We start from the raw sequence: 13,661 nt of genomic DNA on the forward strand, positions 1-13,661 counted from the left end.
TCCAAAAAAGAATATACATACACATATATACAATATATCATTTCCAAAACCATTGCTTGCCATCAATAAGAAGTTGTTTTAACAATAAGTAACTCTAAAATTTGATCTAGAAACAATAAACATTATTGAATATCGTGGTCCTCATAATAGTTAGGATATTAAGAGTGAGCTAACACTTACAAATTTCCAGACTGTCTAGAATATTATGAACACTTATTTACCATATATATAAGCTGACCCAATTAACTATGGTTCTTAAGTGAAGTAATCCACCATAAATATTTTTTTAAAAAATTGATTTTACATTCACATTTGGTTTACTTTTTGCATTCTCAGTTCCTTCAAGTGGCATTCTCAGAAACCTAATACCAAATGTAGAACATATTCTTCTCACCACTCTCTAATAATTTAAATAACATTATTTACATTACATCTATTCTACAAAATACTTGGAAACTTACCTGCAGTCTAATAAAGTTTACTAGCTTAATGTAGCCATAGAAATCAAGCCCTGAAAGAAGAAAACCAGAAATATTTATCAGAATTTTAACCTGTTTACTCTTATGTTTTTATACTTCCTTTCATTATTTTATTTCTGTACTGATTTTCTTTGTCAAGTTCAGTACAACTGTAAGTTTGCTCCACTAAGTGGAATATTTGACTTTATCTAAAAAACTAACAAAGCTTATTTATTAATGTAATGACTTAAGCTACTTACAAAATCTGAATGCCATTTCAATCACAATTTTTTAGCAGTTAACAACTTGCAAAATAAATCAATCTTAGTAGAAAAACAACCGATAACTACTGGACCAGCTATTGATGTGCATGTGTGTGCAATGTGCACAAATCCCTTTGGGTCAATGTTGACTCCTGATGACTGTTTTGAGCTAACCCTGGCAAATTTTTGGAAATGGCTTAACATTGGCTTCTTCAAGGGGTGAGAGTTGACTGGCAGTCAGTCAGCTGGCATTGTGCCTAAGGCAGGATTAGAATTCACAGCCCCTCCAGTTTCTAGCTTGCTGGCTTAAAAACTACACCAAACTGGCTCCTAATTGATCGTTAAAATTTTAACAATAGATACATTCATAAATATTGGATAATGTAACCAATATTCAAACATTGCAATAGCACTTATTTCCCAAAGATTCTGGGAATGGCACTATTTAAGGCATTAATCTTAACTCCGCAAGGAGGGAGCAGAGTATTGTAGATCTGTGGGATCCATCACAGGAAGGACTTGTGACTTTAACTATATTTTGAGAGTTGGGAATGTGGCCTGCTCCCTCTGCTGGAATATATCAGAGAGGTATAGAGGCTTTTGTAACAACCAACATCTTGAATTGTACTCATTGCTATTTGCCCCACTTTTCATACAAGTCTTCCAGGCAATTTGCACAGTTTTTCATCCTACTATTTTGCCACAATAGTGTTATGACGGAGATTGAGTTGAAGGAGAATAACTGGCTCAAAGTCACCTTATGATTTTCTGTGGGCTTAAACCTTACTCCCCCCCCCCCTGCCATTTCAACACTTTAACTGCTTACTTTTCACACTTCATACTTCCATATAATTCAATTTAAATGTTTTATTCTCCTACTCACAGAAAAACCAATCTAAATCACTTTATAAATAAAACCTGTTTCCATTGATATTCTCACTTTACAAATGACAACAAATTTAGTATATGTTAAGTTCTATAGCAAGGTAAGATATTCTTCCTACAAACATGAATATGCTAAAAATTCTACACATTAATATACATAGAGAAATTTGTGTAGGATATTTTTACATGAATATGTCGTTGTTCCTTAAATTCTAGAATGGGATTTCTCTAAAGATAATCCCCACCAATCAAGAGAATTTCACATACAAGCAAGTTAAATAAAGTATCATTCAAACTCTGGACAATATTTTTATACAAGTAAGGCAAACATTCTGAATAAGGCATACATTTAATATTTGCACCTAACAAAACCTGGCAATTATTTTCACTAAAGATTAAAACGCCCAATGAAATGGCAATGGAACCATAAATAAGAAAAAAAAAACTTACCTACAATAAAGCAGGCTTCAACATTATTATTAAATGGATTAAATATTTGGGAATTTATTAACAAAAACATAAATTTTTATTCCCTGAATTGGAGAAGTATAATGGCATACCAAGTGTAAGTATAAAGAATACCAATAAGAATTGAAAATAAGGCACTAAATAACCAGCAGCTAATATTTTAATTTGTATAAACAGAAGATTTAAAAATGTTTAGTTAAAAAGAATAAAAAGCTGGGAAGAAAACTGAATCTTAAAAAATTTGTTATATTTCAATATCAATATTTTTTTCTGAATTGTTAAGCTTTACAATATTGCCATCAAATATGAAAAAAAATCCAATTTGACTATTGCATCTATTCTTTTCACTAGAATTTCTGAACAACTTCTGTAGAAAATAGTAAATTAAGTTCTGGGAATATGCACAGACATAAAAATCAATATTTAAAAAACACATCTGATATTCAATTTAATTCAACCTGGAAACAATTTTTGCCCTATAAATACCACATCAAAAGTGTGTTTCTTCACCTTAGTATAATATAAGACTAATGTTTATTCTCTTTGTTTTAAATTTGCCAATTTTTTCGTTAGTGAAAAATTATTGTAATCTTTTCCATTTAAAACAATTTGTCATACTGATCATAGTTAATTATTGCCTGCCTTATTTTAAACAGATTTAATGTTCTTAAAACTTTAAATTGATACAATCAATTCTAATATTCAGAAAATAAATTTTGAAATGTTGTTAATTTTACAATACTTGTAGATTTTTAGTTTTTTTAATTTTTCCCTTCTTTTCCTTTTGTAGCCTTAAGTTTAATCAACTTTTGAAAATGAAAAAAAGAAAACTATACAATATATGGAAATAAACTTACGATGTTTTTTAACCATCATCTCAATACTGAACCCGTGGTCTGAAGTACAATGACAAAAACTGTCTTCAGCTGAACTGAAAAATCTTAGAAAAAAACAATATTTTTAAAATACCAATTTATTAAAATTAATTAAAACACACCAATTTTATACCTTTTAAAATGTAGGCATGAACAGGATAATGTAGAAATAAATCACAATATATAGTTCTGGAATTATGAAAGACAGAATTTGGAGCACGTATTAAAGAATAAGCAATATGTTTCTGAAATATCAGGTGAAAAAATGAAGTGACAAATTGATGTTATAAACATCTCAGATACTGTACAGAGTAAATAATATCCCTAAAAGAAAGGCAGCGAGGATGGGAACGAAAGAATTACAGTAGTCAGATGTGAAAACTAACAATGATTGAATGCAAAAGAAATCCAATATCTGAAAAAAAGGAAATACACGTGGTATGAGTGAAGTTTTCAAGTCTTCTATTGCCTCCGACACAGAACAATGGGTCATTCATTCAGTTCTCGGCTTACAACAGTTCATTTAGTGCCCAAAGTTACAACAGCACTGAAAAAAGTGAATTTTGACCTTTTTCACACTTATGACCATTGCAACATTCCCATAGTCATGTGACCAAAATTCGGATGCTTGCAACTAGTTTATAGGTTGCAGAATCCCAGGATCCCGTGATCACTTTGTGTGATCTTCTGATGAATAAAGTCAATGGGGAAGCCGGATTCATTTAACCACGGTTATTACTTAACAACCACAGTGATTCACTTAACATCTGTGGCAAGAAAGATCGTAAAATGGGGCAGAATTCCTTTAACAAATGTCTCGCCTAGTAACAGAAATTCTGGACTCAATTGTGGTCGTAAGTCCAGGACTACTGTACTTCTCTACAAAACTTTCACTAGGAGAGGTCATGTTTAGGGGTTTGCCCCCCCCCCAAAAAAAATTGGAGCCAGTGACTGCAACCCTGCTTTTATCATCAGCCAAACTCTGCAGAAACCCATGTAACAAGTCACATTTCAAGCAAAATTCTAAAGTGGAAAAAGTGCAAAAATATGCACTTGTTTTGTTGTGCATACTGTACGTTCAATATCCAGTTATTTATTAAATTTCAATTAAATTCATGTGCTGCCCATTTTGCTATCCCAAGCAACTCTGGGCAGCTAATTAAACAATTTTTGAATGAAGACAGATTGTGTGCGTGGGTTGTCTTTTAAAGAAGATGTTACACTGAGCCTACTGTCCCTGTCTTATTGTCCCCATTTATCTGTATTTACTTCCTTTGTTCTTGTTTATGTTCATCCTTATACTTGTTACCTTGTACATGTTTGACAAATAAATAAATAGATAGAGAATGGAGCTGTTGTGTCAAGATGCCTTTCGTTTTAACACAAGCTTCCTGTCGCGGGTTTAAATTGCAGGATTTTTTTTTTTTTTGTCCTTTTATATATCCCTTTAGGGACTCTGCTGAAGCAAGGAGAAAGAAAGAAGATAACAGAGACAAAGCAGAAACTCGCATGATGTTAGGCTGGAGGAAAGAATAAAGGATCCAACCTGTCGCAGAAAAGGCAGGGAGTGCTATGCGAAAGTCCCTCCATCTCGGCGCTGGGATCGTCGGCACCATCCTCCTCTTCCTCCCAAGCGCCCTCATTCTCGCTATCCGACAAAGCAAGCCCCGAGTCACCTCCTGCCGGTCCCTCCGTTTCGCCTGCCATAGCGAGGGGAAAAAAAGGGCGGTGAACCAGAGTTCAACCTGCGGAAATCTGCAGAGAAAGAAAAGAGTGGGGGGGATCCCTACCGATCGCCGCAGATGCTTCGGCACTCATAACTGCAACCCGCTAAAAGTTCAAACCCTTCGGCGAAAGTTCCCACGAGAAGAACACCCTGATCGGACTTTTCCCACGTGGAGCGAGAAGCTTACCCTCACTTCCGGGTTAAAGTGTCCGGTTTCCGACCAATAGGAGAGGGAAAGAGAGGAGGGGGCGGAGAATGCGCATGACTACGGTGAGTTTAGAGGGCCAAATTTCACCGGAGGTACGGAGAAAATACGCGTAAACTATAGGAACGTGCGGGAGTTGGAATTACTTTTTTAAAATTTTACCTTGTTCATACAATATTTCGTTTGGTTTCATTGCAAAAGTCCAAGGAAGTTGCAGATTTTTTTTTATAAATAGATCGTTTTAACCTGTATGCATATTTCGCCAGGCTTTTTAAAAATTATAGAATCATGAATTAACTCTCCGGGAGTCAATTTCGTAGCCTGTTCACGCTTGATGAGTAAAATAATTAGGTGGTTGAAATGTTCTTGTCTTGAAGTAGAAAAAGCTACTGTTTTTTACATTATAATTATTAAAATACAGTACAATTTGTACTTTATAAAATCCTCGTTTAGTTTTTTATCAAATGATATTGAGGTATCCATTTGCTTAGAAACGTTACCTGTAGAAAAAAACCTATAGATGTAAAAAAAAAAACAGTTGCTACTTTAAAAAAAACATTTGAAGGTAGGATTTCTTTATTGGCCAGTGGAAGTCGTAGAAATCTTGATTTTCAATAATTTGCTTACATAAATATTTCCAGGCAAGTTGATTCCTGCCATATGTAGTATTTCCAATTGTTACACTACTTTTGGTGATGATACTGTTACTTCCTCTTGCCTCTGTATAATCAGTTGTCATGTTAGTTTTGTTGCATGACAGGCTTATGCTTGGTTATCTGAATTATTCATTATTCAACCCAATTTCTGAGTTCACATGATAAACTGAACCATAAACCAACCACATAGGGAGCATTTAAAGCCGTTTGCTAGTTGGTAGATCAGTGTAGCATACAAATGTAGTGGCAGAAAAACACAAAATCTCACTGTTCTTCAAATGACAACTGCTATTTTAAGAAGTGCAAACTTTTGAAAGAAGAATATGAGACAAAAACAGTAGTATTAATATTTTGTGTTCAGTTGTATTATTGATTCTGACAGGTTTTAGAAAATTTCAATAAACCTGGGTAATAGGAACATGTATAAATAAATATTCCATAAATACTTACATATCTGAGATTTATTTTAACACCAGTTGTCTCTTTCAAATAATCAAATCTCACACTTTCAGAGTCCAATGTATATTTTCAAGTCAAATCAAATCAAACCTTTATTGCACAACATGTGTACAATGAAATTGAATGAGCCTCCCTTGGTGCAACTCCCCCCCCCCAAAAAAAACCCACAAAATGCACCTCAATAACTCAATAAATGAAAGAAATAGAATCCCTAAATCCAAATAAGTAATAGCTAACATACATTCCCATATACCTATATGTATGTAACATTACATTGTATTACACCGGCATAAACATGTTGCACGTTGTGCTGGCCATGCAAGTTTATCATATTAAACCTAATTGTGATGTTACGTTGCATTCACAGATAAAAGCTATCTTCAAGCTTTCCTCAAGCCTTTCAACTTTGATCCAACATTTAAAAATAACTACTTCAGAAAAGGGATGCTTCTGTTAGCTACCACAAAATATTTGTATAAAATCATAGAATGGCAGAAATATCAGAAGCTTTCCTTATTAAAAGCAGATATTTGCTAGATTTTCTGATTCTGCAATTGCAATTGACTAAACTCTAATACCATACTGTGGAATATAAGAGGAATAGCATTCAGCAGTACAAATCTATTCAGTGAGATTTCTTCATGGATAAATGGTATCTACCTTAGAGTTATAATATCTTTTGAGTAAAAATACTTGCTGTGACATGATGGTGATTTTTTTTTAATAATCCTTGCAGAACATCTCTAATTGTTCTTCTAAATGTATGGAATCTGTTTTTACTATTGGATGTGAAAAGAGATGTTAGAGAACAACATTTCTTAGACTTGGCTCTGAAGATGCTTGGAGTTGCAAATCTCTGAATTTACACAGTTAGCAATGAAGCAAGGCAAGGTGGTTTGTGTGTATCTGAGTGTATAATGTTTGCATTTTCTATTTACATCTGACTGTGTTTAAGTGTGGGAAGATCTATGTTTGATTGGTGTTTGAGATTTAATCTTGTTTTTCATCTTCAACATAGCATTTCTGGTTTGCAAAGTATAGATGAGCACAGCAAACAGTAGTTGTGGCTACTTAGTTATTGTTGGTGCTTTTAAATCCATGGACAGTATATCTATATTTTCTGCTTGGTTATTCCTTTGTTTTGTGTTGTTTGAGATTAGGTAGAACATGACTGTGCTATAACACAAATCCACTATGGTATCCTGCTGGATCAATGTGTAACAGAATTACTTGAGGAACTTGTACAGGTAGTCCCCGGCTTACAACAGTTCATTTAATGATGGTTCAAAGTTACAACAGCACTGAAAAAAGTGATTTATGACCGTTTTTTACAATTATGAAATTTGCAGCATCCCCATGACCATGTAATCAAAATTCAGATGCTTGCCAACTGGTTCATACTTATGACCATTGTGGTGTCCCAAGGTCATGTGATCATCTTTTGTGGCCTTTTGGCAAGCAAAGTCAGTGGTGAAGCCAGATTCACTGGGTTACTAACTTATCAACTGCAGTGATTCATTTAACAATTATGGCAAGAATGGTCGTAAAAGAGGGAAAACTCTTAACAACAGAAACTTTGGGCTCCATTGTGGTCTTAAGTCGAGGACTACCTGTAATCCACTCTTGTTCTTCTTTAGTTGTACATTTCATTAAGAAACATGCACACAGTATAGGAGATCTATACTATACCCATTCTAGTTTGTCTTTCTTTGTATAAACCAGACTTACACTTTTCAAAGAACAAGCTCAAATTAAAATGTGGCTTGCTTGTTTGTAGTTTAAAATGTTGTTTAGGAGCCATAGTGGTTAGAATGCATAGTGGTTAGAATGCAGTATTGTAGGCTAACTGCCCACTGCCAGGAGTTTGATCCTGAACAGCTCCAACTTGATTCAGCCTTCCATCATTCAGATTGTTGGGGCCAATATGATGATGCCCAGTAAGTGTACATTTGGAATTGTCCCCAAATGTCAACTTTCTTATTTCAGAGCTCCTCTAGTTTGACAGATCTATTACTTCCTTAAACTAGGGCTGGACAGCTTGTGGTTCTCTAGAAATTAATGAACTTCAAATTCTATTGGCATAGTTGCTGCTTAAATTTGCAAGAATTAGACTTCTGGTGGCAATTTTGTCAAGGACAGACTGGAGACCGCAATTGTGCGCGGCTTCGATCCATGCTGTTCCTGTTAAAGGGCTCTGAATGGGGCTAGAACCACCTTGGAAGGGTGGGGAAGAAAGGGGAGACTGCCTGTTGGGTTGAGGGGAGCCTCATCTCCCCTCCCTGGTGGGCTGAAGCAATGACTAAACATGGCCACCCTGAAGTTGAAGACCAATCCAGGACAAAGATTGTGCAGGAGCAGTGAAGAAGCGGACAGTATGGAGACCAGGCAAACCAGGCACAATATCTGAATATAAAGGTAGCCCGAATTTAAAGTTTTAAGAGACTTGTAAGAAAAATTGGAAAAGCAGTGACGGGGGGGGGCGTGAAATTGGACATAAGTGAAAGTGGTTTTGAACTTTAAAAAGTTAAATTTAAAGAGGAAGCTAGAAGAAAATATCTGCTTAAATTGGATTATATTAAACTATATGATAATGGCACTTAACAGTCATAATTAAAAGCTGAACTTGAATGTACCAAAAAGAAATAATATTTAACAATTGGATTTACTGGATTATTGTAACTTAAAAGCCTTAAAAGGGAAATGAAAATGAAAAGAAAAGGTGGAACTTGGACATAACAGAGAGCGCCACTTTATGTTAAAGGAAAATTTTCAGTGACTCTTTAAAAAGTGTTTGGTTCCCTAAAAATTGAAACTTGATACAAAGTAAGGGAAACTTTGATACAATAAGATAGAAACCCTGAAAAGTGAAATTAACACACTATAAAGGAAGAAGAAAGAAACTTGAACCCTGGGAATACTAGGTGACTTTGAAAAAAATTCAAAACCCAACAAAAGGAACTTAATAATAAAAATATATAAACATTGGACTATTTTGACCCTGGAAAATTGAAACAGGATTTAGCAGGAGTGGATGGTTAGAAGCTGGTTTAAATAAACTACTGGACAACTGGACTGGACTTAAATACCGAAGAAAGAGACAAAAGAAAAATTAAAATGTAAAGAAGTGCACAAAAATGGCAGAACTTTGCTTGGAAATAAAATCGGACTTAAGAAGTATAAGGGAAATGATACATGAAAGAGTGGGTCTGTGCAATATTGCCTTACAAATATTAGAAATGGCGATGTTGGAGAACAAAGAAGAACAAGGAGATCCAGAGGGGGAGGAGTTGATTAGAGAAGAGGCCAGCCTCAATGAACAAATGGAATAATGAACATTAAAACAAGGGGGGAAAACATGGAAATTAAAACTTGGAGGTTTGAGGGGACAATTAAAGAGGTAACTGTTTGGAAACTCAAACAAAGAAAAAGGAAACAGCAGAAAAGGGAATTACAGGAGAAAGCTCAAAAGAGGGAAGGGATAAAAATTGGAGTCAGAAATGGGGGAGAAAAATAAAGGAAAAGGGGAATAAGGAAAAGGACCAGAAAAGAAGGTGGGATAGAAAGCCAAAAAAAATATAAAGGAAAAGAACTGAACATGGGCTATGTTTGCACAATATGCTACACCATGATTATCATCATTAACTGAATTAAGCCAGTTACCTGACTTCATATTACAACACACTCAATGACAAACCAATGTATTTTGGTCTAGTCTATTGTGGACACAAGCAACACAAATAATAATTTCGCATAAGTCAAGCGTGGGTTCTTTCATGAATAGAGAAATAGAAATGTCACTCATCTGCTCTTTCTGTTTATATCATTCCTTTTTCTTGCACATTGGTAATTTTAACTCTCTGTTTACAAGCATCACTTTCCTATAATGGTGCTCACCAACCAGTGAGAGAACATTCCTTTAGAAGGTTACTGGTAATCATGTTTTGTGTATTCTAATCCAGAAAGTAAGATTATGGCTGTCCTTCAGCTTGTCTTTCTAGTACATACTGCAACCAGTGTTTCTTTGCATTAGGACTGCAGACTCTAGACAACCATTTATCGGCAGAAAAACATTTGGAGTGTCTTGTATCTTTGTAACTTTACTGTTTGGAAGTATGCAAATCCTTATAAAATCAACATGCTATTTATTCAGGTACACTGTTATGAAAGGGAAGATTTTCACATATTTACAGGTCGTCCTCGACTTATGACCACAACTGAGTCCGGAGGTGATGTTGTTAAGTGAGAAATTTCTTAAGTGGGTTTTGTCCCATTTTATGACTTTTCTTGCCACATTTATTAAGTGAATCACTGCAGTTGTTTTAAGTTAGTAACATAACTGTTAAATGAATCTGGCTTCCTCGCTGACTTTGCTTGTCAGAAGGATGCAAAAGGTGATCACATGACCCCGGGACACTGCAACTGTCATAAACATGAACCAGTTATCAAGCACCTGAATGTAAATCACGTGACCTTTGGATTGCTACAATGGTCGTAATTGTGAAAAATGGTCATAAGTCACTTTTTTCAGTGCTGTTGTAACTTCAAACAGTCACTAAGCAAACTGTTGTAAGTAGAGGACTACCTGTACTACCTGTTACTCTCATAGCAGAGAGGGGAAAGGAGATACTCTGAGGTCATCTGTATTTGAGTGTTCCGTAAGTACCTGTCTCTTGGGGCTTAGGAGAAGAGATATATTGAGAGAATAATGGAAGAGATGTCAGTTTCAGGACTGCAACAAATCCACCCCCATTCAAATCATAAGTCTCTGGCCACATCGCTCAGAGAAAAAAAAATGATTTATTAGGAGTGGCCATTTTGGCGTTAGCTGGGTGCAGCTGACACTAAAATTCATCATTCATTTCCCCCTTGACCCTGGTCTTTCCTCACACCCCCTGGATGTATATTTTCCAATGGGACACATCCATAGCCAAGAGTCATCAATCATGCTCTCCAGTAATATTCTTGCTCACCAACAGCTTTAGGCTGCCAAGGTGCTTATCTGAGGCATTTAAGGAATGCACTGCTTTCCCCTACTCCCTTTCTTCTAGCAACTAAAAAGACCAAAGGAGTATTTTTAGTTGTCAGCCAGAGTGATATTTTAAGTAAGGGATCCTCAAATGCATAACCATCAGTTTCATTTAATTATGTCTCATTCTATGCCGGATGAAGTCCGCAACACCTCTAGAGGGCAGTGGGTTGAACTACACCATAAAAGAGTATATCATATAGGCACGAAGATGCAGTGTTAATAAATAAGGGCATTGGTACGAATGATGAATTCAGCTAAATTTCTAAGCACACTTACCTGGTAAATAAGTCCCAAAGACTTTTTTCTGAATATATATAGGATTACATTGGTAATGAATTCTCATAATTCTCATAATGAATTATTCATTGTAAGAATAAGGTAGACAGTACTATAAACAAAATTTCATTTTGGCATTTTATGGGGAAATACATAGGGTTTTTTTCTCTTTAAACTGGTATTACAGAAGAGTAGGAAATATGTTTCTGTTTAATCCAGATTTTGCAGTTTTTTTAGATATTAGCAACTGCAATATATATAAGAAAACAGAAAGCCTCCCTGTTTGATTGAACAGTCCTGGTTTTCTGGTTGCTTGGATACAGTTCAGACTAGTGTAATGCAGAAGTGTCTGAAATGAATCAAGGTTGCCAAAGCTTAAGTGTAACCAAATTTAGGAATTGTTCTAGCTTCACCCACTTGGACTCAGCTCCCAGCATTTCACTCAAGGCTTAGTGTAGCTCTTGGCATGAGAAAAGTTGCACACCTAATATAATGAATAGCTATTGCCATATGCAAAACATAATGAAATGAAATAGCTCCTTACAAAAGTGGGGAAAGCTGTATTTTAAGCTTTTTTAATTCATTTGAATTAATGTAAGCAAATGATACTAAAAAAGAAACCCTCTGGAAAAAGAATTTTCCTTGCACATGCATTATTTCCAGTTTTTAAAAGAAAAAAAGGGGGCTGTTTGAAGTATTATATGTAGTAGTTGTGTGTAAAATCTCTTATTCTTCATATTGGCTTCTTAAAAATAAGCCAACCAATCATAAAGCTCTAGACTGACGCTGTCTGTCTAAGTTAATCCAAGGCCAGTAAAAGGATAATTTGATTAAACTGAGACCCTAATTTATTTAGCTTTAGTTCTGGATCAAGCTTTTCTTAATAGAGTGCTGTCGTCTTCAATTGTTTGAGGCAAATTAAAGTGACATAAATACCATGGGACTTTTTCAGTCAGATTAGTCAGCTAACTTGCATCAATACTACCTCAGCCATAGATGCTGGCGTCCTTCTTTTCATTAGCTTTACTAACAACTGACAAGCTCTCCTGGAAGAATGGGCACCCACGCTGCCACGCCGACCCCCACACTTAACCCATCATCCTTCCTCAATGGATCCTATTTGACAAGGTGCCCACACCTTTTTCCATTGCTATTCTCTAAACAAAGCTAAATATTGTTTATTGGCTACCAATAGCCTGTTAATCCCAAACAATTTCACAAATCCATGGAGCACTCAAACTGATTATAAACATTTGTTCTTTTAAGATGCTAAATTTCTCCCGGTTTATTTCCTCTGTTCTTTTTCCTCACTATACAGTACCACAGCTTTCAAATATGAAAGGTAGATTTGCCCTTTAAAGTGCCCTTCTAGACAGCAACAACAACAAAAGCAAATTCCTGAAGATTGTGGCCAAGTTGGTATCTTCGAGGACAATTGTAATTACCATGTTGAAAGGAAGAAGTGGACATATACAAGCTTTTCATATATTACAATGAGATATTGCTTATAAACCTTTCTATAATATGTGAACAATTAGAAAAAGCTATAGCACCTTAATTTTTGATGGCATGTGAAGTTCCCAACAAGGTTGCTTTTATTAAAAATGAATAGCAAACTTATGTACTGCTTACTGACTGTACTATAGATACAAAATATTTCATGGATAAACAATGAATCTAAAAATCAAGAAAATACATTGACAAAACACTTATTAAGGAGGACAAAAGTGCACTGAACTTTTTATGGTAAGATGAAATCTATATTTCAATTCAGAAGAAATTGTCTCATGAATGGTTGGAGATGTGAAGCTGACAGATTTCACAGAAAACATTTTGAAACTGGATTTGGAGAGACTTTTGGCAGCAGTTACTCTGGACACTATTGAATTCGATGGATTATCAGCTCGACTTTTCCAAAGGCATTTTCTTAAAGTTAATTTTCAGAAAGCCAAAGCTAAGGCAAAAGTAAGCAAAGGACTGAACTTAAACCCAGGTGTATATATAGTTGTATTTTTCAAGATTAGTGGCTGTGTAATTTTGGCACAATTAAAGCCTACAACCTCTGGGAATTATGTGCTATTGTGCTAAGAAGTTCTGGCAGAGACATAACTTAGTCATTTGCAACTGTTTTGCATATATTTGCCTGAAATTTACATAGCACAACTAATGCCACTGTCTACCCTAGTCCATGTGCTGTTGTAGGACAGAGGCATTCAAACAGAGCTTCTCAAAAAAATTGTTTCATTACCTAAAACCGCTATCAGAAGGTCCTTTTTGCCCTGTTGGAAGAATCATCCTTCTGGGTTCAGTTCCAAGTGTGGGAAAAGACACTGGAAACATGGACGCTGTTTGGAAAGATGT

The 13,661-nt window shown here is 35.3% G+C and overlaps 1 protein-coding gene across 2 annotated transcripts in view; it reads right to left on the minus strand.

The window, feature by feature from the left end:
* Positions 1 to 4,886, minus strand: part of PRMT3 (protein arginine methyltransferase 3) — a 69,140-nt gene extending 64,254 nt beyond the window's left edge. The window contains exons 1-4 of one of the 2 annotated variants that reach the window (XM_026706444.2): positions 4,740 to 4,886; positions 4,496 to 4,649; positions 2,932 to 3,014; positions 462 to 511 (exon numbers count right to left, since the gene is read on the minus strand). In XM_026706444.2, the coding sequence (XP_026562229.2) occupies positions 462 to 511; positions 2,932 to 3,014; positions 4,496 to 4,649; positions 4,740 to 4,767 (315 nt within the window). In that variant the 5' untranslated portion in view covers positions 4,768 to 4,886. The remainder of the gene's footprint in view (positions 1 to 461; positions 512 to 2,931; positions 3,015 to 4,495; positions 4,650 to 4,739) is intronic. The other variant, XM_087921260.1, reaches the window with a different exon arrangement.
* Positions 4,887 to 13,661: the final 8,775 nt, after the last annotated feature.

This window comes from Pseudonaja textilis, chromosome 1, assembly GCF_049901715.1.
Source record: "Pseudonaja textilis isolate UNSWEBS1 chromosome 1, rPseTex1.2, whole genome shotgun sequence".
In the NCBI taxonomy this organism is placed as follows: domain Eukaryota; kingdom Metazoa; phylum Chordata; class Lepidosauria; order Squamata; family Elapidae; genus Pseudonaja; species Pseudonaja textilis.